Source organism: Pelophylax lessonae, assembly GCF_965119305.1.
Source record: "Pelophylax lessonae genome assembly, chromosome: 1".
Classification (NCBI taxonomy): domain Eukaryota; kingdom Metazoa; phylum Chordata; class Amphibia; order Anura; family Ranidae; genus Pelophylax; species Pelophylax lessonae.
In genome coordinates, this window is record NC_138768.1 from 296145914 (window position 1) to 296160891 (window position 14978).

Sequence of the window (14978 nt, forward strand, 5' to 3'; positions counted from 1 at the left end):
ATCCTAGAGCAGAAAAACTCCCCAAAAACGCCTACATGTGAACGGAGCCTTAGGGAAAAACTCCCCAATGTGGCACACATAACAAAACAAAGCCTGGCAGGGGGTATAACCTTACTCTATTCAAAATAAAAAAATGTAAACCTGCTGCCACCATGAACAAATGCACTTTAGAATCCAGTAGCACACAATCTTTTACTCACCTCCGTTTCAAAAAACCATAACAAAATTGGCATGTGGGCAGAGTAGGAAAAACATAATTTTCCCAAATCTCAGTACTGTCACAAGGCATTGATACACTTTCTTGCATATCTACTTGTCTTTCAGCTTTAGAAATAGTAAGGCACACCCTGTCTTTCGAATAAAGGTCATTACTTTACTCCCCGCCTCTCTAACATCTATACATTTAGAAAATGTGTGAACTCATACATACTTCTTAGTCACGTCTGCAGTTTGATATTGTGATGCCATCTGTGGTCTTCCCAATTCAATATCTTTATCAGAACCAATTGCTCTGGTCATTCTCTCAACTGTAGAAGCAAGTTTGTCTTTACTTGTAGGTGAATCCGGTAAATCCATCGAAGAGCTGGTATTGGCAAGATAGAGACTGATTCGTCTTTTCATGATTCCCGGAGCAATGCCACTGCCATCTGCGTTCTTTACCTCACTGCTTGAGCCATCGGTGTAATCAGGAAGAGCTTTAGAATCTTGGTTATTATTATTTACTGACCTCTTCAATATAGAGTCAATCTCAGTTGCAGGCTTTTTTTCCTGCTCCGTACTGGGTCTAGTTTCTGTAATAGCGTCTTTTGTCCAACTTTCAGAAAACACATTTCTTGGAGAAATCCTATTTCTTGCTGTTCTTGTTTCATTGCTGGCATTTATAGCACTGCCTAAATCTCCCACTTTGGATGCCAAATCAGACTGGTCCTCTGTGATGCTACTGTTTAAGGAACTTTTGTTTAAAGGTCTATTTTCCTTAGTTTCTTCAGAAGGACTTTCCTTTTGGTTCCCAAGAACTCCACTTTCAAATAACGAGGTAAGGTCCTCTGAAAGTGGCCTTCTATTCCAAGGTCTCTTGTCGGTTATTTTACTGTCAGATGTTTGGTCACCTACAGAGTCAAGAAACATAGCAGATACTGGGCGACGCTTTGGCCTTAACTGAGCTCTAACAGTGGAGCTGTCCATTGAATCAGACAGTGAGTTATCTTTTGCTTTTTCCACAGCCTCCTTTTGTTCATCTGTTGAGGGCCTTCTGAAGGAGCTAGCATTAACTTTTTCCTGCTTTTGGAAAACATCTGTTTTTTTGGACATCAGTGGAGGTTTTGATGTCACTTTAGGTTCATCAGTCTGTGACGTTAATTTAGACTCTCCGATGTCTGTAGGTGTCCAGCTTGAGCTTGTCTGTTTCCTACTCAAAACAGTAGAAGAAAAAACAGACTTATTTAATTGGTCCTCTTCAGTGTCTGGCTGACAGGTGGATGTAAAAATTCTGCGACCTACTCTTTCATGGTCTTCAGTTTTTGTATCAGACCAGGAAATGTTGGTAGAAGTTTGAAATGGCACATCACTTTCTGACTTCATATCTGTAGACAGTGCAGACATCATTCCCACAGACCTTCGGGTTTCAGGTGGTTTTTCCCTTGTAAATGGCCTTGGTGAAAGTCTTGGCTTCATTCCTACGTTGAACATGTTCACCGATTTGGAGGGAGCTCTTATGGTCTCTTCGATAATAAGAGAACTAGAAATGGACTCACTGGACTTATTGCTTGCATCTGATAGAGGACTAACATATGACCTGGTAGATTTCCCCTCATTTACAATATCACTCCTTGCGTTCCTCGTTGTAAGTTCTACCCGTGTAGCCATGACACTCGTTCGTTATAATGCCATTTTGTAAAGTTTTCTAAGCAATGGAGTGACCCAGTCCGTAGCTCTAATAAAAACAAAAGAGAAATAAATGTATTTAGCGGTTATACACTTATTATTGTTAGCGCAACTCCAAACTGGAGTTGTTAAAAATCGTTTTTACACTCACAGGTAAGATTAGTTGCATTAAAGATAAATCCCAGACAGACCCCTAAATACACAGTAAAATACATAAACAGGAGTAATTTTACCTGCCAAATGATTTGTAATTTTGTCCAACCAGTATTGTTAAAGCAGCATTGAACCTAAATGGAACAATTTATTACATTGCAGCTTACCAATTCTTAGATGTGGTGAAAGGATTCGTTTTCTTTTTTTTTTTTTTGCGTTTATTTTCACCTGGTGATCTGGCCAGTAAGTCTGTTGTTTTTAGCCTCTCTTTCAAAGGTGTCAGCGAGTTGAGACAAACCATTTACCACTGACAGGGGTGCTTACAATTATCAACTTTTAGTTATTCATGTAATACCTTTAGTGCAAAAGGAAAAAAAATGGTTGCTATAACTGTTTGTGTAACTGGCAGTGTGAGCTGAAGCTTGGCTTCAATTGGTTAGTATATCTAAATCTGCTAATACATCTAACACTCTCTTCTCCACAGACCAACCATGCTGCTCTCTGTTCCCCTGTTCTCAAGAGTGGGCCACTCCAATACAGGAGGTATGTTACTGGCCTGATCACAAGGTGAAAACAAAGGGAAAAAATCCTAAAAAAAAAAAAGAAAATGAATGCAGCCATCACATCTAATGATTGGTAAGCTGTAATACATTACATTTTGGGGTTAAACACTGCTTTAAGCAATACCACTTGGTCACCTCTCATGCCCTCAGTGATGGGACAGTGAAAGAGCGGCAGCAGACTGTTTAGGTCACGTCACTCGTCTCTGGTTGGTAGGGGGATCAAATACTTAGTTTACTCACTGAACTGCAATTCAATTTATAACATTTGTATCATGTGGTTTTTTCTGGATTTTTGGTTGACATTCTATCTCTATCATTTAAAATACCGTATTTTCCGGTGTATAAGACGACTTTTTACCCCAGGAAAATCTTCTCAAAAGTTGGGGGTCGTCTTATACGCCGAGTATACTATTTTCAAGGTACCTTCAAGAGAGATGCCCAGGAGGTTGGAGCGATGCAGGGACTTTTTCTTCTGTTTCGGGCGCATGTACATTATCGGCGCCGCGTCGCATGTTCAGGAAGTTCTGGATACCGTAGCTGCTCTCTGGCGGCGGAGTGATCTGAACTCTATTGCTCAGGCGACGGGACTACGGTATGTGGAGGTGACTCGCAGGGAGTGGGAGATTTAAAACGAATCCCGATGGCGGCGGGTAGCATGGCACTGGCAGCACACAGTGAGTAGGGACTATAATTGCATATTGTAATGTCTTAAGTACCGCACTGTAGAATCCTCAAAGTGCCTTATGATGATTAGCATTAGGATTTTCAGTCACACAGCGCACTAGCTGCTGCATTACTCTGTCACAGTGTGCTACATGGCTTTTGGGTGCTAACTTTGTTAATTTATAGCTGTACTGAATGATAGACTATAACACAGTTTAGCAATAACAAAATCGGTACCCAAAAGCTATGTGGCACACTGTGACAGAGCCATGCAGCACCTAGTGTGCGGTTTGAATGGTTACCTCACTTTCTTACAGTACCTTGGAGACATACGAGAGATCTGAGAAAATGTTTTTCAATGGTGTTGCCTTGCTTCGGAAGGGGGGTAGTCTTATATGGTTAGTATATCCCAAAAGCAATATTTTAACTTGAAAAGTAGGGGGTCGTCTTATACGCCCAGTCGTCTTATACGCCGGAAAATACGGTACACCTATGATAAAAATTACAGTATAGACCATTCATTTCTTTGTAAGTGGACAAACATATATAAGCTACAGGGGATCAAAAATGTATTATATATATAAAAAATGTGTATACATACAGTATCTCACAAAAGTGAGTACACCCCTCACATTTTTGTAAATATTTTATTATATCTTTTCATGTGACAACACTGAAGAAATTACACTTTGCTACAATGTAAAGTAGTGAGTGTACAGCTTGTATAACAGTGTAAATTTGCTGTCACCTCAAAATAACAACACATAGCCATTAACGTCTAAACCACTGGCAACAAAAGTGAGAGTACACCCCTGAGTGAGAATGTTCAAATTGGGCAAAATTAGCCATTTTCCCTTCATGTGACTCGTTAGCGTTACAAGCTCTCAGGTGTGAATGGGGAGCAGGTGTGTTAAATTTGGTGTCATCGCTCTCACTCTCATACTTGTCACTGGAAGTTCAACATGGCACCTCATGGCAAAGAACTCTCTGAGGATCTAAAAAAAGAATTGTTGCTTTACATGAAGATGGCCTAGGCTATAAGAAGATTGCCAAGACCCTGAAACTCAGCTGCAGCACGGTGGCCAAGACCATACAGTGGTTTAACAGGACAGGTTCCACTCAGAACATGCCTCGCCATGGTCGACCAAGGAAGTTGAGTGCACGTGCTCAGTGTCATATCCATAGGTTGTCTTTGGGAAATAGACATAGAAGTGCTGCCAGCATTGCTGCAGAGGTTGAAGGGGTGGAGGGTCAGCCTTTCAGTGCTCCGACCATACGCCGCACGTCTGCATGGCTGTCGTCCCAGAAGGAAGCCCCTTTAAAGATGATGCACAAGAAAGCCTGCAAACAGTTTTCTGAAGACAAGCAGACTAAGGACATGGATTACTGAAACCATGTCCTGTGGTCTGATGAGACCAAGATAAACTTACTTGGTTCAGATGGTGTCAAGTGTGTGTGGCGGCAACCAGGGAGGTGTACAAAGACAAGTATGTTTGGCCTACAGTCAAGCATGGGGGTGGGAGCTGACAACTACGTGACCTCCGACTATATGTCTACCTATATATAACAGGTTTATACTATATCCTCATAAAATTTTGATGCTTTTTACTATTTAGTCTTTTACTTGTGTCCAGTGGCATTTATAGTCCCAAACAATTGGGGCTTTCCTCTTGCAGAATCTTCAAGGATCACTTGTCAGGATAGGATAAAAATGGATTGGGCAAAATACTATCAAATTCTGGAGGATAATCTGCTGCCCTCTGCCAGAAAGTTCTCAAAGGGAAGAAGGTTTACCTTCAAACATGACAATGACCCAAAGCACACAGCAAAAATTGTGATATAAAAAAACAAAGGTGTTGCCCTATTCTTAAATAAAATAAATATGAATAGTAAAGCTCAGTGATAACAAAGTGATATTCCCAAGCAATAAGAATGTGATAAGACAATACTATTGAAGCAATGGTGGATGGCAACAAAAGTTAGTACACCCCCTAAGTGAAAATGTCCCAATTGGGCCCAAAGTGTCAATATTTTGTGTGGCCACCATTATTTTCCAGCAGTGCCTTAATGCTCTTGGGAATGGAGTTCACCAGAGATTCACAGGTTGCCACTGGAGTCCTCTTCCATTCCTCCATGACATCACGGAGCTGGTGGATGTTAGAGACCTTGCGCTCCTCCACCTTCTGTTTGAGGATGCCCCACAGATGCTCAATAGGGTTTAGGTCTGGAGACATGCTTGGCCAGTCCATCACCTTTACCTTCAGTTTCTTTAGCAAGGCAGTGGTCGTATTGGAGGGGTGTTTAGGGTCATTATGTTGGAATACTGCCCTGCAGCCCAGTCTCTGAAGGGAGCGGATCATGCTCTGCCTCAGTATGTCACAGTACATGTTGGCATTCACGGTTCCCTTAATAAACTGTAGCTCCCTATTGCCGGCAGCACTCATGCAGCCCCAGACCATGACACTCCTACCCACATGCTTGACTGTAAACAAGACACACTTGTCTTTGTACTCCTCACCTCGTTGCCGCGACACACGCTTGACACCATCTGAACCAAATAAGTTTATCTTGGTCTCATCAGACCACAGGACATGGTTCCTTTAATTCAGGTCCTTAGTCTGCTTGTCTTCAGCAAACTGCTTGCGGGCTTTGTTGTGCATCATCTTTAGAAGAGGCTTCCTTCTGGGACGATAGCTATTCAAACCAATTTGATGCAGTGTGCGGCGAATGGTCTGAGCACTGACGGGCTGAACCCAAACCCCTTCAACCTCTGCAGCAATGCTGGCAGCACTCATACGCCTATTTCCCAAAAGCAACAACTGGATATGACGCTGATCACCTGCAGTCAACATTTGGTCGACCATGGCGAGGCTTGTTCCGAGTATAATCTGTCCTGTTAAACCACTGTATGTCTTGACCACCAAGCTGCAGCTCAGTTCCAGGGTCTTGGCAATCTTCTTATAGCCTAGGCCATCTTTATGTAGAGCAGCAATTCTATTTTTCAGATCCTCAGAGAGTTCTTTGCCATGAGGTGCCATGTTGAACTTCCAGCGACCAGTATGAGAGAGTGAGAGCGATAACACCAAATTTAACACACCTGCTCCCCATTCACACCTGAGACCTTGTAACACTAACAGGTCAGATGACACCGGGGAGGGAAAATGGCTAATTTGGCCCAATTTGGATATTTTAACTTAGGGGTGTACTCACTTTTGTTGCCAGTGGTTTAGACATTAATGGCTGTGTGTGGAGTTATTTTGATGGGACAGCAAATTTACACTGTTATACAAGCTGTACACTCACTACTTTAAATTTTAGCAAAGTGTAATTTCTTCAGTGTTGTCACATAAAAAGATAATAAAATATTTGAAAAAAATGTGAGGGTGTACTCACTTTCGTGAGATACTGTATGTACTGTATGTATAGGAAAACTATATACTAAAAAGCAAGTTTGCATTTTGCCCAGCTGGGTACAACACATTTTTAAACACAAGCTCCATTTTGGAAAGTGTGGGAAGGGTTTACAACCTTTATTAGATTGTCATTACTTTCTGTGTCCCGCTGTGGAAAGCTCCCCTAACATCAGGACAGGAAGTGATGAGCAATCTCTACAACACGGCACACAAACAAACAGTAAGGAAGGCTCGCTATATCGGACAATGTTTTTACTGCGGTCTATGCCTTTTTGTCCTGGCGACAACCACATTCACCATTTCTTGTACAGGCAAAATTTCCCCGATAAAGGTAACCAGAGAGAAATGTTAACGCTTTTGCATTCAATCCCAAAAAGTGGCTGGAGTTAGGCCTTACAGAGTCATACAAGTATATGGAAATCAAGAGATTGAAACTTTTGTATTTGGGTTTACATCATAGGAGCAACTGCACAAAAACAAAGTAAGGGAAATGTGATTATCGCACACAGTTCCATAAAAATAATATAATACCCCAGGCATTTAATATCTACTTTTATTAATAATTATTTTTTCTTGGCAGCCATTTTAACAAGTTATCTATGTAAATGTTACACCAAACTATAAAGCTATTTAACAGAAGATAAATACCATGCAATTTGTGCAGGAATAACTTGGCCAACGAGAAATAATGTCTATTTAGTAGTATAATTAATAAACATGGGTAGCTACTAAATCAAGGTGTGACCTCTGTCATAGGGAGTGGTTTGCTGTCTGCACAGTCTGGTCTCTAAGGCTCCCTTTACACCTGAGCAAATCGATTCACTGGTAATTTTTTTCAAGTGTTTTTGCAAGCATTTTACAGCTTCAGGCATTTTTGTTTAGCCAATAGAAAGCACTAGGGGGAGGAGAGGGAGAGACAATAAGAGGTGGAGAGCTGCTATTTGAGCAGAAAACACTTGTAAAATGCTCAAGTCAGGCATTTATATTAAAGTCTACGGGGCCAAAAACGCTTGTAATCTTAATAAGAAGCTCATGTTTTATGAGCCACAGGCGTTTTGATTCAGGCGACAGAACACTCAGATGTGAACAGGGGCCAACGAAATGAATGGGATTTGGCTTGTTGAGTGTTTTAGAGCTTCAAGCAGATAATCGCTAAGGCTACATTCACACCTGAGCGTAGCGTTTTTCGCGCGTTTTTTACCGCGATTTTACCGCGATTTTTGCGGCGTTTTTTTACCGCGATTTTTGTGCAGGCGTTTTTAGATTGAATAGAGATCAATGGAAAACGCCTGTAATCTGCCCAAAAAGAAGCTCATGTACTTTTTGGAGCGTTGGGCGTTTTGTATACAGCGTCAAAACGCTCAGATGTGAACAGGGGCCATTGAAATGAATAGGATTTGTCTTGTTGGGCGTTTTGAGAGCTGATCCTAGAGCAGAAAAACGCCCCAAAAACGCCCCAAAACGCCTAGATGTGAACGGAGCCTAAGGTGTAATCGGGCCCTTAGACACGGGTTCCTTGCCCACACTTGTCAGCATCCTGTTACGCAGCAGGAGTGGAGTGGAGCAGGGGCCAGAGGTGGAAAGGCTGAAAGGGCCTATATCCCAGCCTAAGTTCCGTTTGCTAAAGAAAAATGCTGACATGACGACATCATCACTACCCGACAGAACAACAGATAGGAGGGGAGGTAACCTGTCATCCAACACATAGGATGAAGATGAGGTGTTTGCTCCCAAAAGCAGAAAATAGGTGCCCCCATCATTATAAAAGGCAACCTATTTTGACAAAACAAGAGTTTATAAAGAGTGTAAGACCCCGTTCACACTGGGGCGACTTGTCAGGCGACCTGGTCGCCTGACATAGAGTAGCACAGGACCCGTTCTAATAGGAGCGACACAAGTCGCTCCGACTTAGAAAAAGGGTTCGGTACTACTTTGGGGCGACCTGGAGCGACCTGCATTGACTTCAATGATATGAAGTCCGTGCACGCCGCTCCGAGGTTGCGGTGCAAGCTGTGCACCGCGACTTCACAGGTCGCCCCGGCAAGTCGGGTCGCGCCTATGTGAACCGGCTCTTAAAGAGAAAGTAAAGGACAAAAAAGCATTCAGCTATTACAATTTTCAGAAAGTTGTGTGCCTGTAGATGACCTAAAACTTCAACTGGACTGATTCTTGAGTTCTACAATAATCGCTTGTTGGCCACCTCATTTGGAGTACGACGGAAGAGCAGCTCTCCTGTGCTGGATAACGTATCGACTACGTGACCTAGCACGTCTGGGTAGGGGGCGCGCGCGCACCGGCTGTGATTAGTCACAGCTCAAGCCGATCAGCAGATGCCGGCACCCACTGATCAACGAAGACGAATGTAAACAATACAGAGCTCTGTCCTGTCAGTGGGTACGTGCCAATTTTTGTTTCCCTGCAAAGAAAACTGGCACATCCCTTAGTATAAAACCACACACAGTGAATGCACCCAACACTGTTAGGCATGGCAAATATTTAACCCTTTGATCGCCCTAGATAACCCATCCCAGCCAGTGTCATTAGTACAATGATAGTGTATATTTTTTGCACGGATCACTGTATTAGTGTCACTGGTTCCCACAAAATGTCAAAAGCGTTAGATTTGCCAGCATACTATTGCAGTCCCGCTATAAGTCGCTAATCGCTGCGATTACTAGTATATAAAAAAAAAACGCTTTTTAAAAAGCCCAGTGGTGATCAAATAGGACCAAAAGAAAGCTCCACTTGTAAGGATAAAATGATAAAAATGTAATTTGTGTATAGCGTTGCATGACCGCGCAATTGTCAGTTAAAGCAGTGTTTCACAACTCCGGTCCTCAGGGCACACTAACAGGCCAGATTTTAGGTATTACCTTGGGGAGATGCAGACTAGAATACTGCAATCACCGAGCAGCACTTTTCATGCAAACCTGGCCTGTTAGTGTGCCCTGAGGACTGGAGTTAAAGTAACAGTGCCAAAAAGCAAAAAATGGCCTTGTCATGAAGGAGTATAAATCTTCCGGATGTCAAGTAAGGGCTCATTCACATTAGAATGCTGTGTGGGGAACCCACATTCCGTTTCTCGCACCACATTCACATCAAACTGCCCTTGCAATCGGCAGCGGGTATTAGTGCAAAGTTAACAACACCCCAAAACGCAGGTTGCAAACACAGTGCAGTTGCCTGCATTGAATCATATGGAAATCATATGCAGTGTGTTTCCAAAAGTAATGCATGCACTACTTTTGGTGTGGTGTGGTGCGATTTCAGCCCATTCAAAATGTATGGGCTGAAATCGTTCTGCACATTACTGCATGTGAACCGCACAGAAACACACAGAGGCATATGCAGTTCCTACTGTGAATGGGCCCTAAAACAGATGTAGAGCTTGAAAGTAATTATTTTTCTTTTGTTCATGTCTTTCATGCAAGATATAACTATGCAAGTGAAAAGCTATTCCTGTGATTAGGAGTAATAGAACAGCAATCCTAAAATCACTGTAGGAAAAAACAAACCTTGGTCAGTATTGCAGCACCTGTGAATCGATCCAGAGGAAGCATGCTTTCCAGTAAGTTTCTCAACACCTACATTTCATTGCATCATTGTCTTAGGCCTTCTTTAAACAGAACTCAATGAAAGTCCTGCCAAAGTCGGACCAAAAGTGGCGCAGGAACCTTTTTCTAAGTCGGATCGACTCAAGTCACTCCTATTACCATGGATCCAATGCACTTAATAGGGTGTGACTTGTGATGCGACATGTGCTCTCAAAGTCGGAGCGCATTTTGATCCAGCGTGAACTAGGCCTTAACAAGAAATTGTTTTTACAGAATAGGCCTAACTTTTTCAGGTGAGCAAAAATGAGTTTTAAAAACGTTTATATTGTTCATACATATAATGATAATTGGTATATTACTCTGTTATTAATTCTTCTCCTCATTTATATTCAGATTAAAGTGGTTTTAAAGCTAGAAGGTTGTTTTACCTTAATGCACATGTGTCAAACACAAGGCCTGTGGGCCATATCCATTCAAATAAAATGCCATTTCATGTGGCCCTCGCACCTCTCCTGCAGCTGCTGCACCTACCTCATCTCTGCCCCTACTTTGTATCAGCAGACGGCCGCAGAGAGTAAAGCCTAGTACACACGCAACGATTATCGGCCGACCGATCGTCCGTCTTTTGTCCAGAGTGGTGTTTTGTTGGTTGGAATGTGCCTAGACTGCACACGAATTTTCTCGCCCGACAAAATTCTACTTCAGAAGTGATGTCATGTGTTGGTTTGCTTTGTTTGTGTTCTTTCTTCTCTGAGCATGCCCAGACTTGCTCATTAGATTTTTCCCTGTCGAAATCTGTACTGACTGCACGTAAATCGGCCGTGTTTTGACGGCGGACAAAAATTTTATAGCCTGCACACCAGATTTATTTCGGCCGAAAAGTCGGAGTCGGTTGTCGGAAGCATCATACTAACAAGCGAAAATCGGCAGATCGGTCGTCGGACGAAAATTCCCTGCCGATTTTCGACGCGTGTGTACGAGGCTTAAGACAGAACTCCTCCGCTTCTCTGTGCAGCCGCAGAGAAGATGGTCTCTGCCAACCCCGGACTCTGCAGTCGGCAGCAGAGAGGAGGACAGAACTCCTCCTATCACATTTACTAAACATATGCAGTGGCAGCCCCGCCTTGTCTCTGCCTCCACTGGTCTCAGCATGAGCATTCAGCAAACTCTGGCAGCTGACTCCAGCCCTCCTATGGTTCTCTTACAATGTAATTGAGTTGGACACCCCTATTCTCTGCTCTCAACCCAGCCCCCCCCCCCCCAACCCTTACCCTACCTGAGCCTGATTTTGATCCAAAGCTGTGCACGAGAGCAGCATCTCTCTCTCTCTCTACTCCTAAGCTCAGAGACAGCAGCAAGAGCCATTGAATCCTGCTGCTGATAATCACAGTTAGTGAGGAGAGAGTAGGGGGCGGGGCTGAGCTGCGTTCGGTTTGTCAATTGACACACACAGCTGGCTTAGAAGTGAGCACGTACAAGATAGCAAGCAGCTTCCTATGGGGGGGAGCCAGGAACACTAGCGGAACCTGAGACGATTAGGATCAGGGCTGCTCTGTGTAAAAACATTACACAGAGCAGGTAAGGATGACGTGTTTGTTATTTAAAAAAAAACGTAGGTTTATAATCACTTTAGGCTGTATAGTCAGAGGGACAGATTGACATGTGGAAAATCTCTTTTTCAACATTGCATATCCTTTAATAGCCTAAAGTAGGGTGTACATATAAGTTTTTTTTTTTCTCTAACGACTGACTTCTGTTGAACACTGAAATTCCAGAGGTTTCTGGACCTGGCCGACTTTCTATACGTGTGTACCAGGCTTAAGTTATGCCATACATAGATGGTTCCACTCTCCAGAAAATAGACATATCAGTCTCTGCTGGTCCTGCCCCTTACGAACAAAGAAGTAAAAAAAAATATACATAAACTTCTAACTTCAGCACTATAGTACTAAAATATTAAATAATAAATAAATAAAATTTAACAGTTCAGAATTTTCTTTCATCAGGTCAATTCAGAAAAGGAACTAGGAGGTTGACAAAGGTACCCTAAAAAGTTGGCAGTACACTTAGAATCTTTCAGCAACAGCAATCTGCCACTCCTGATTACATTTGTGTTTTTAATTGAAAAATTGGAGGAGGAAATAAAAACCAAATGCTTTTAACATGGAAATGGAAATCATTTGAACTCATTAGGTGGCTTGATATGATGAGTAGAAGATTGATGCGGACAGAAGCTCCATAATTGACAAAGGTACTACCAGCATATACTGCCCAAGGCAGTGGTATATAGTACAATTGTACAGGGCCATCAGATTCATGGCGCTTTTCATTTTGGGTACCAATACGTCCTGAAAGAATTTTATTGCAATACAGAAATCTCCATGAAGAACATACAAAATAGTAAAAAGCAAGCCAACAATCTCTGATCAGAGGTGGAATATTTGTTGCATGCCAAAGATGACCAGACAATAGAAGACATTTGAAAATGCATGTGTGTGCTAAAAAACCAGTAACCAAGGTCCAGCTTTCCTCCAATCAATACGCAGCCTTTAGTAGCCTTGATCCCATGTACTAAACAAGGAAAAGGAAGCTAGAATATTTCATATGCACATCATCAGAAGGGTGATTGATTTTCTCTGAAACAAGGAAGAAAATCAATCATACTTAATGAGGAGTTCCAGCCAGTCAAAAAATAAATAAATAAAAATCAGCAGCTACAAATACTGTAGCTGCTGACTTGTAATATGAGGACACTTCCCTGTAAAGGTATCAAACGATGTCAGCACCCCTAGCCGATTCATCCATCGGCTGTGGATGCGGTCTCGCAGCCTGTTCCCTACTGCGTATGCGCAAGTTGCTCTGTGCTTTCTGAATGGTCGCACTGCCTTCTTGGGCCTGTGCATCTCCAAGAAGGCAGCGGGGGGCCGGCTTCGAGGAGGTGCGGGAAAATTCGTAGATCGCCGCAATTGTTGTGTGGCAATCTTAACAGGAAGTATGAGTGGGAGTGGGGACCTAGCTGCGACAGGTAACACACCCCACCACCAAAAGTGCCAAATGTGGCAGCGGGGGGGGGGGGGGGGTGGTTTGCGAACAAGCAGAGCTTCCACTTTTCGGTGGAGCTCCGTTTAAATATACACTATATTATTAAAGGAATTGGGACACCTGCCTTTACACGCACATGAACTTTAATGGCATCCCAGTCTTAGTCTGTAGGGTTCAATATTGAGTTGGCCCACCCTTTGCAGCTATAACAGCTTCAACTCTTCTGGAAAGGCTGTCCACAAGGTGTCCATGAGAATGTTTGACCATTCTTTAAGAAGTGCATTTGTGAGGTCAGGCTTTGATGTTGGAGAGAAGGCCTGACTCACAATCTCCACTCTAATTCATCCCAAAGTTGTTCTATCGGGTTTTGGTCAGGACTCTGTGCAGGTCAGTCAAGTTCCTTCACCCCAAACTCGCTCATCCATGTCTTTTTTTGTCTGCGATCTGACAGTTTGCACAGAATCGGATCGCACTAGTGTGAACCACCATGCGATCTGATTCTGCTGCGGATAAAAAGAAGGGTCTTCATGTGCGTGTTTAAACTGTATGTCTGAAATTTGCACCGCACATGAGATCGAATGTAATTTAGGAGCAGCGCGCTCCGAATTACATGCGATCTCTGTGATCGCACTAATGTGAACCGGCCCTTAAAAAAATCATTTTAGACCTGAAGATTACATAAAACCCTCAAACATTATCTATTTTCTGAAAGTAGACACCCTAGAGCAGCGATTCCCAAACTACGGCCCTCCAGAACTAAACATCCCATGAGGCATTGTAAAACTCCGACATTCACATACATGACTAGGCATGATGGCAATTGTAGTTCCTGAACAACTGGAGGGCAGTAGTTTGGGAATCCCTGCTCTAGAGAATAAAATAGTGGTAGTTCCAAATTTTTATGTTACAGGATATTACCGCAATGGTCTAGGAAACTCAAAATTTCAGTTAAAAAAAAACACATTAAAAGTTGGGGGGCACAAATGCGACAAATTACCCAATTTGTTGGTAAAATATAAAAGCCGAGGTTGCACTGAGTAAATAGATACCCAGCATGTCAAACCTTAAACACATCAGGACCCTATATTTTCCATAGGTGTTTTAAAAGCCCCCTATAGGTCATCAGTTTAGTGTTACAAAGGAGGTCTAGTGCTAGAATTATTGCTCTCATTCCTGCGTGCGCAGGAGCGGGGAATTTTTTGTGCTTGGTTGTAACTTTAATTTTTAACTTACTTCCCCCCCCCCCCCCCCATTACGTAGGGACAAAATGTCCCGTGTGATGATTTTTTTTTTGGGTGACCGGTTCTCTTTAATGAGACATCCAGGGTCTAAAAGACCCTGCATGGCTCCCCCTGTGCTCTACTGAATGTAATGCATTGCCCATCGCACTGCATTACATTCTTTCCTGTAGGGCTGAACGATAGTCGATATGATATCGATTATCGTTCTGCGGCCGTAGGCGATATTCATATCGCCGAGGTCACGATATTTGCATAGGCAGGGGGAAGGGACTCGGAGGAGGACAGGAGGACTCACAGATTTCCGTGTTAGGCAGGGAGAAGTCGGGACACTTCAGCGGTGAGCATACACTGACTCACTCGTGCACTGCAGCCCGCCCCACATGTTCAGTGAGTCTCACTCTCCGCCCTAGTTTTCTCAATGGCACATTCAGGGAGCCAATCACGCCGTGATTAGCTGCACAGCTA

General features: G+C 43.0%; 1 protein-coding gene across 1 annotated transcript in view; it reads right to left on the minus strand.

Moving 5' to 3' along the window:
• The window catches only part of KIAA1671, a 297686-nt gene that overhangs the window by 205257 nt on the left and 77451 nt on the right, over positions 1-14978 (minus strand). Inside the window, exon 2 of the mRNA XM_082258243.1 lies at positions 431-1933. Within this exon, the coding sequence (XP_082114369.1) occupies positions 431-1866 (1436 nt within the window). The 5' untranslated portion in view covers positions 1867-1933. The remainder of the gene's footprint in view (positions 1-430; positions 1934-14978) is intronic.